The sequence below is a fragment of the Arachis stenosperma genome, chromosome 10 (assembly GCF_014773155.1).
Source record: "Arachis stenosperma cultivar V10309 chromosome 10, arast.V10309.gnm1.PFL2, whole genome shotgun sequence".
NCBI classification, from domain to species: domain Eukaryota; kingdom Viridiplantae; phylum Streptophyta; class Magnoliopsida; order Fabales; family Fabaceae; genus Arachis; species Arachis stenosperma.
In genome coordinates, this window is record NC_080386.1 from 50,637,877 (window position 1) to 50,646,342 (window position 8,466).

The 8,466-nt window shown below is 38.2% G+C and overlaps 1 protein-coding gene across 1 annotated transcript; it reads right to left on the minus strand.

Moving 5' to 3' along the window:
• Nucleotides 1-920: 920 nt before the first annotated feature.
• Nucleotides 921-1,432, minus strand: LOC130957067 (protein FAR1-RELATED SEQUENCE 5-like). Its single transcript, XM_057883965.1, has 2 exons — nt 1,376-1,432; nt 921-1,268 (listed from the first exon to the last, which is right to left on the minus strand). The coding sequence occupies exons 1-2, from the start codon at nt 1,430-1,432 to the stop codon at nt 921-923; spliced, it is 405 nt and encodes a 134-aa protein (XP_057739948.1).
• Between the last annotated feature and the right edge of the window lie 7,034 nt (nt 1,433-8,466).

Consider the following 8,466-nt stretch of genomic DNA (forward strand, 5'->3'; position numbering starts at 1 on the left):
ACGTTTCTTATTGTATCTTCTACGGCATGAGTCTCTAAACCCCATGGTTGGTGGTGAGGAGCTTTGCTGTGTCTTGATGGATTAATGCAATTACTACTATTTTTCATTCAATCACGCTTGTTTCTATTCTAAGATATCACTTGTTCCTAAACCTGATGAATGTGATGATCCGTGACACTCATCATCATTCTCACCTATGAATGTGTGCCTGACAACCACCTCCGTTCTACCTTAGATTGAGTAGATATCTCTTGGATTCCTTAATCAGAATCTTCGTGGTATAAGCTAGAATTGATGACGGCATTCAAGAGAATCCGGAAGGTCTAAACCTTGTCTGTGGTATTCTGAGTAGGATTCAAGGATTGAATGACTGTGACGAGCTTCAAACTCCTGAAGGCTGGGCGTTAGTGACAGACGCAAAAGAATCACTAGATTCTATTCCAACCTGATTGAGAACCGACAGATGATTAGCCGTGCTGTGACAGAGCGCGTTGAACATTTTCACTGAGAGGATGGGAGGTAGCCATTGACAATGGTGAAACCCTACATACAGCTTGCCATGGAAGGAGTCTTGCGTGCTTGAAGAAGAAGACAGTAGGAAGGCAGAGATTCAGAAGATAGAGCATCTCCAAAACCTCAACCTGTTCTCCATTACTGCAAAACAAGTACTTATTTCATGTTCTTTTACTTTTCACAATCAACCCTGATAATTATTGATATCCTGACTAAGAGTTACAAGATAACCATAGCTTGCTTCAAGCCGACAATCTCCGTGGGATCGACCCTTACTCACGTAAGGTATTACTTGGATGACCCAGTGCACTTGCTGGTTAGTTGTGCGGAATTGCAAAAGTGTGATTGCAATTTCGTGCACCAGTTGCATACCACCAGTCCTTGCCAACATCTATGTGAACTCGCATTTAGGCTACACACCCACACCTAGTCTCTGGCTTTAGAGCTTTCTTCCTACTTGTTTCACCGTCCCTTCTGAAAATACGATATCCTTGTCTCAAACACACAAATGTTTGCAAGAGTATGCTCTTATCAATCTCACTTCGTCTAACCTTGAATTTCCTAATTGAAAATCCATTGACCCTGCCAATTGCATTGTAAAAGGCAAAGGCAACATCAAGGTCTGAAAATACATATTTCTTAGCAGCATCAATGCTCAATCCTACGAATTTAACACCACCGATACTTCTTGTACTATTCAATAACAGGTCTTCAACATCATTGCCATCACTATCAACTAACAATTTGTCCATTTTCTGAAAGATATTAAACAACAATAGACCTCAATGTTCTAAACATAATTTCAAACAATAATAAACCTCAACATCTTAAATGTTGGAATAATCTAGCTAAAAATATGTACCTCTGCTGAAACATTCCCTATTTGGTTATGCGATGACTCTCCAATCAAATCAACCATTTTGTCGAATGCTATATTTACTGCAAACTATTACAATAAAATAAAACAAAAAATATTTATATTTATAAAATGACAAAAGTATAAAAAATTTGACATACACAACTATGAAAGTAAGTACCGTATGACAAAAATAGGCACAAGACACCAAGAAATGAAGTCCAAAATTCTCTTCTTCAAAATAGAAAAACAATAAAAGATAAAAAATTACAAATAAATCACAAGGATATATCACAAATAATAAGTTTTTACCAATACAACATTCACACTTCCAAAGTACAACAACCAAGTCACATAAATAGCAAAATAACAAAGCATAAAAACAGTATTCATGAATCTATATTACTATAAAATACATTCTCATGTTGCTTTCCTTTACTCCTAGCACTCTATTAGAGAAATGAATGCTACTCCACTTTTATTCTGTTACTAGCTTCTTGCAATGAATGAAATAATAAAATTACTATTCTAGTAAATATTTTGAAAATAGAAGCTTTGTGTTATTCAAGTTTAAAATACTATTATAATGAAATGACTTGAAAAAAAAAAAAGAAAGAAAAAAAATTACATCAAAAAGAAAAAACTACATCAAATATGACTCCGAAACAATAATAATATAACTACATCAAAAAGAAAAAACTATGTCTAGTTTTTATTCTTCAAATTTTGAATGTTAAGTAGATAACTGATAATAAATTTGGCAATGTCATAGAACTAAAGACTTGGCGGAACAAAAGTTTTCCTAAATGAGAAAAATTTTAAATGCCACAAAAATCCAACATAAAGAGTAAAAAACATTTTTTATATAACTTAAACGTTAAAGGCATCCGAGGAAAAGAATAAAAAGGTCATGAAAATGAAAAATTTGTAACAAAAATGCTAGAAAAATCCAAGTTTAACACAAGAGCTATTAGTTTATTAAAGAGATAAAGAAAGAAGAGCTCCTAGCATCATAATTATACAAAATTGCTGATTATATATTATAGAAGAACTCGTAGCATCACAAGCGGTATTAGTTTATTGTATCACTATAAGGATTCTCTTTCAATGGATTAGAAATTTTCGAATGCACATACCAAGAAAACTGGGACACATTTTTTCACAAATTTGTAACAATTCAACAAACAATAAATTGGACAAGCCCTCAATCTTAGTTGTTTCTTTATGTCTATAGAAAAATTGTAAAAAAAAATGTTATAGAAATTATAAAAAAGGAATTAGAATTGATAATCTAACATTAGCCTTATTCAATTTTCGAGCAAGCCAAATACTAGTTTGAACACTCCCAGAAAGGAGAGCCTAAGGAGATCCTGAACACCTGGAGTAAGGTGGCCGACAAATTTCTAAACAGATATTTCCCTCCAAGAAAGTTAACTAAACTAAGGGATATTCAAGCCTTCGAACAAGAGGAGGGTGAATATCTCTATGATGCCTAGGGGAGATACAAGTCAAAGCTCCAGAAATGCCCTGTCAAGCTGTTCACCCACTGGGTCGAGCTAGACATCTTTTATGACGGACTCCTTGATGTAGCCCGAATGTCCCTGGATCATTCTGCAAGTGGCTTCTTACACATGTTTAAAACACCCACAGAAGCACAGGAGCTCATTGAAACAGTGCCCAATAATCAACACTTAACACAGTAGAAAGACCCAAGGCAAGTGAGGAACCCAAGAAGGAATCTATCACAGACATACTTCTAGCTCAGAATAAGGCAATGGCTGAGTGGTTGGACCTTTTGACAAAGCAGTTAGAAAGCATGCATGCATTCACAAGGAGCCAGCACAGCATAGCCCAGGAGACCCAAGCATCCCTCCAGTGTGCGAAAATACAACTTTACCAAATAAAAACCAAGCAAGTAGCTGAAGAGTGCTATGCAATTGAGCTACAGAGTGGTAGAACACTGACTACCCCATCTCAATACAATATTGCACCAAAAGAAGAACGCGCATCACCAGACTATTGCTCCTGGCGTTCAACGCCTAGAAGGAAGCAACAGGGGCATTCAACACCGAGAAAGGAGCAATAGAGGCGTTGAATGCCCAGAAGGGAGCAACAGTGGCATCCAACTCCCAAAAGGAGAAGGTAAGATACACGCTATTTGAGGAAACTTCCTACCAAGACAGACTGACAACCCCTCTTCAGTCATTGTGGACAATCACTCTGCACTACTCAAGACCCCTGAATACAAAGTCAGGCTACCGTATCCTCAGAAACTCCATAAGATAGAAAAGGATGAGAAATTTTCCAGGATTCTAGAGATTTTCAAGACACTCAAGATCAAGATCCCATTTGCTAAAGCTCTTGAACAGTTACCTTCCTATGCTAAGTTTATGAAGGACATAATGAGCCACGAAAAGAATTGGAGGGAGGCAGGGATAATTCTCCTCACTAAAGAATGCAGTGCTGTTATCCAGAGAAACCTACCAGAGAAACTACAGGACCCTGGGAGTTTTGTAATACCATGCACTCTTGGAGATACTTGTATAAGGACAACCTTATAGGATCTTGGAGCAAGCCTCAACCTAATGCCATCATCATTAATGAACAAGCTCGGGATCCAAGAACCCAAGCCTACCTGCATCTGCCTTCAGCTTGCTGATGGTTCTGTTAAGATCCCATCAGGGGTGGTTGAGGATATGATTGTTAGCGTTGAACCCTTTATATTTCCCATGGACTTTGTGATCCTAGATATGGAAGAGAATAGAAATACTTTCAATATTGTTAGAAGACCTTTTCTGGTTACCGGGAGAACCATCATTGACGTTTAAAGAGGGAAAATAACACTGAGAGTCGATAAGGACGAGTTCACATTCAATGTTGTTAAGGCCATACAACACCATGACCCCCCAGAGGAATGCATGAAGATTGATGTCATAAAACCCCTGGTTGAAGAGGTACGTGAGATTGAATGACTCAAGAAGGAGCTGGATAGCATTCTTGAAGATACCACGCCGAAACTTGATGTAACAGAAGAGCAGGAGGAGGTGTTAACAACTCCTAAAGTGGAAGATGGACCTCCTAAACTCGAGCTTAAGCCTTTGCCACCATCTTTAAAGTATGTGTTCTTAGGGGATGGTGACACATATCTAGTCATCATAAGCTCTAAGCTAGAGCAGCAGGAAGAAGAGGCGCTAATTCAAGTGCTCAAAGCCCACACGACAGCTATCGGATGGACCATAAGTGACTTAAAAGGAATCAGTCCCTTTCGATGTATGCACAAAATTAGACTTGAAGATGATGCTAAACCCATAAAGCAACCACAGAGGCGACTGAATCCAGCTATGAAGGAAGTGGTCCAAAAAGAGGTTACAAAGGTGTGGGAGGCTAGGATTATATACCCCATTTCAGATAGTCCTTGGGTAAGTCCTGTACAAGTGATTCTTAAGAAAGGCGGGATGATAGTGATCCACAATGAAAGGAATGAACTGATTCCTATAAGAACTGTCACAGGATGGCATATGTGCATCGACTATAGGAGACTCAACAACGCCACAAGAAAGGATCACTTTTCCTTACCTTTCATACACTAGATGTTGGAGAGTGATGAGCGGATAATATATACGCTTTTTGGCATTGTTTTTAGTATATTTTTAGTATGTTTTAGTTAGTTTTTAGTATATTTTTATTAGTTTGGTGTCAATTGCATGTTTCTGTTCTTCTTGCATTCATTCATGTGTCTTAAGTGATCTTTAAGATGTTCTTGATGATTTCCTTGCTCTGATCTTTGAATTCTCTTTACTTGAGTGTTTTGTTATATGCATTCTCATTTTGTTAATGTCAGTGGTATACAAACTTCTAAGTTTGGTGTCTTGCATGCATTGTTATTTGATTTTAGTTGCATTTTGATTATTCCTCATTATTAAAAATCCAAAAATATTTTTAATTTGTGTCGTTTCAAGTCAATAATACAGAGAATTGAAGATTCAGAACATACAGCAGAGGAATTACATAGAAAAAGCTGGGCGTTCAAAACGCCCAGTGAGGAAGGCAAACTGGCGTTTAAACGCCAGCCAGGGTGCCTGGCTGGGCGTTTAACACCCAAAAGGGTAGTGCTTTGGGTGTTAAACGCCAGAATGTGCACCATTCTGGGCGTTTAACGCCAGGATGGCACAAGAGGGAAGATTCTGTTTTCAATTTAAATTTTTTTCAAGTTTTCAAAATCTTTTCAAAATCAAATCTTTTTCAAATCAAATCTTTTCAATCAAATCTTTTTCAAAATCAATTTCTTTCCATTTTCAAAGATACTTGCTCACAATTAATGATTTGATTCAACATTTCAAGTATGTTGCCTTTTCTGTTGAGAAAGGTTTAATGTCGGAATCATATCTTTTCTTATTAGCCAAGTCATTAATTTTTAAAAATCAAATATTTTTAAATTGTTTTTCAAATCATATCTTTTTAATCACATCTTTTTTCAAAATAGTTTTCAACCATATCTTTTTGATTTCTAATTTCAAAATCTTTTTCGAAACTCACTTGATTTCTTTTCCACTCTTGGTTTTCGAAAATCAATTAGTGTTTTTCAAAATGTTTTTAAAATCTTTTTAATTTATTTTCGAAAATTTCTTCCCCTCTTCTCACATCCTTCTATTTATGGACTAACAATAATCCTCAATGCACAATTCGAACTCAATCTTTCCTTGATAAGTTCGAATTTTCTACCTCTTCCTTCTATTTTTCTTTTCCTCTGACACCTCAAGGAATCTCTATACTGTGACATAGAGGATTTCATATTTTCTTGTTCTCTTCTCTTTCATATGAGCAGGAGCAAAGACAAAAGCATTCTTGTTGAGGCTGATCCTGAACCTGAAAGGATCTTGAAGCGAAAGCTAAGAGAAGCTAAGGCACAACTCTCTGGAGAGGACCTAACAGAAATCTTCAAACAAGAAGAAGACATGGCAGCCAAAAACAACAACAATGCCAACAATGCAAGGAGGTGCTGGGTGACTTTACTGCACCTGCTCTCGACTTCTATGGGAGAAGCATCTCTATCCCTGCCATTGGAGCAAACAACTTTGAGCTTAAGCCTCAATTAGTTTCTCTAATGCAACAGAATTGCAAGTTCCATGGACTTCCATTGGAAGATCCTCATCAGTTTTTAGCTGAATTCTTGCAAATCTGTGTCACTGTCAAGACTAATGGGGTTGACCCTGAGGTCTACAGACTTATGCTATTCCCTTTTGCTGTAAAAGACAGAGCTAGGATATGGTTGGATTCACAACCTAAAGAAAGCCTGAACTCTTGGGAAAAGCTAGTCAATGCCTTCTTGGCAAAGTTCTTTCCACCTCAAAAATTGAGTAAGCTTAGAGTGGAAGTCCAAACCTTCAGACAGAAGGAAGGAGAATCCCTCTATGAAGCTTGGGAAAGATACAAACAATTGATCAGAAAGTGTCCCTGGTGCACGAAATTGCAATCACACTTTTGCAATCTCGCACAACTAACCAGCAAGTGCACTGGGTCGTCCAAGTAATACCTTGCGTGAGCAAGGGTCGATCCCACGGAGATTGTCGGCTTGAAGCAAGCTATGGTTATCTTGTAAATCTTAGTCAGGATATCAGAAATTATCAGGATTGATTGTAAAAAGCAAGAGAACATGAAAAAGGTACTTGTTTTGCAGTAATGGAGAATAGGCTGAGGCTTTGGAGATGCTCCATCTTCCGAATCTCTGCTTTCCTACTGTCATCTTCATCAAACATGCAAGGCTCCTTCCATGGCAAGCTGTATGTAGGGTTTCACCGTTGTCAATGGCTACCTCCCATCCTCTCAGCGAAAATACGTCCCTGATGCTCTGTCACAGCATAGGCTAATCATCTGTCGGTTCTCAATCAGGCCGGAATAGAATCCAGTGATTCTTTTGCGTCTGTCACTAACGCCCCGCCTTCAGGAGTTTGAAGCACGTCACAGTCATTCAATCATTGAGTCCTACTCAGAATACCACAGACAAGGTTTAGACCTTCCGGACTCTCTTGAATGCCGCCATCAGTTCTAGCTTATACCACGAAGATTCCTATTAAAGAATCCAAGAGACATCTACTTAATCTAAGGTAGAACAGAGGTGGTTGTCAGGCACATGTTCATAGTTGAGAATGATGATGAGTGTCACAGATCATCACATTCATCCGGGTTAAGAGCAAGTGATATCTTAGAATGGAAACAAGCATGATTGAATAAGAAACAGTAGTAATTGCATTAATCCATCAAGACACAGCAGAGCTCCTCACCCCCAACCATGGGGTTTAGAGACTCATGCTGTGGAAGGTACAAGAAACGTGTAAAAAGTGTTATGAGGTCATAAGGTTCCGATTACAATGTCAAAAGATCCTATAAATAGTAAACTAGTATCCTAAGGTTTACAGAAATGAGTAAATGACAGAAAAATCCACTTCCGGGCCCACTTGGTGTGTGCTTGGGCTGAGCAATGAAGCAATTTCGTGTAGAGACCTTTTCTGGAGTTAAACGCCAGCTTTCATGCCAGTTTGGGCGTTTAACTCCAAGTTTTATGCCAGTTCCGGCGTTTAACGCTGGAATTTCTGTAGGTGACTTTGAACGCCGGTTTGGGCCATCAAATCTTGGGCAAAGTATGAACTATCATATATTGCTGGAAAGCCCAGGATGTCTACTTGCCAATGCCGTTGAGAGCGCGCCAATTGGGCTTCTGTAGCTCCAGAAAATCCTCTTCGAGTGCAGGGAGGTCAGAATCCAACAGCATCTGCAGTCCTTTTCAGTCTCTGGATCAGATTTTTGCTTAGAACCTTCAATTTCAGCCAGAAAATACCTGAAATCACAGAAAAACACACAAACTCATAGTAAAGTCCAGAAAAGTGAATTTTAACTAAAAACTAATAAAAATATACTAAAAACTAACTAAAAGATACTAAAAACATACTAAAAAACAATGCCAAGAAGCGTATAAATTATCCGCTCATCAGTCCCTCTGACATGCATTCTGAATGGAGCATCATTGGTATTTTCTATGATGGTCTGTCTGAACTGTCCAAGATGTCTTTGGATAGCTCTGCTGGAGGATCTCTTCATCT

Bases quoted from the DNA above. Each gene is read 5' to 3' on its own strand.
- LOC130957067 (XM_057883965.1), bottom strand. From the start codon at position 1,432: ATGGTTGATTTGATTGGAGAGTCATCGCATAACCAAATAGGGAATGTT. The intron at 1,269-1,375 runs GTACATATTTTT...AATATCTTTCAG, and splicing joins TAGGGAATGTTTCAGCAGAG to AAAATGGACAAATTGTTAGT.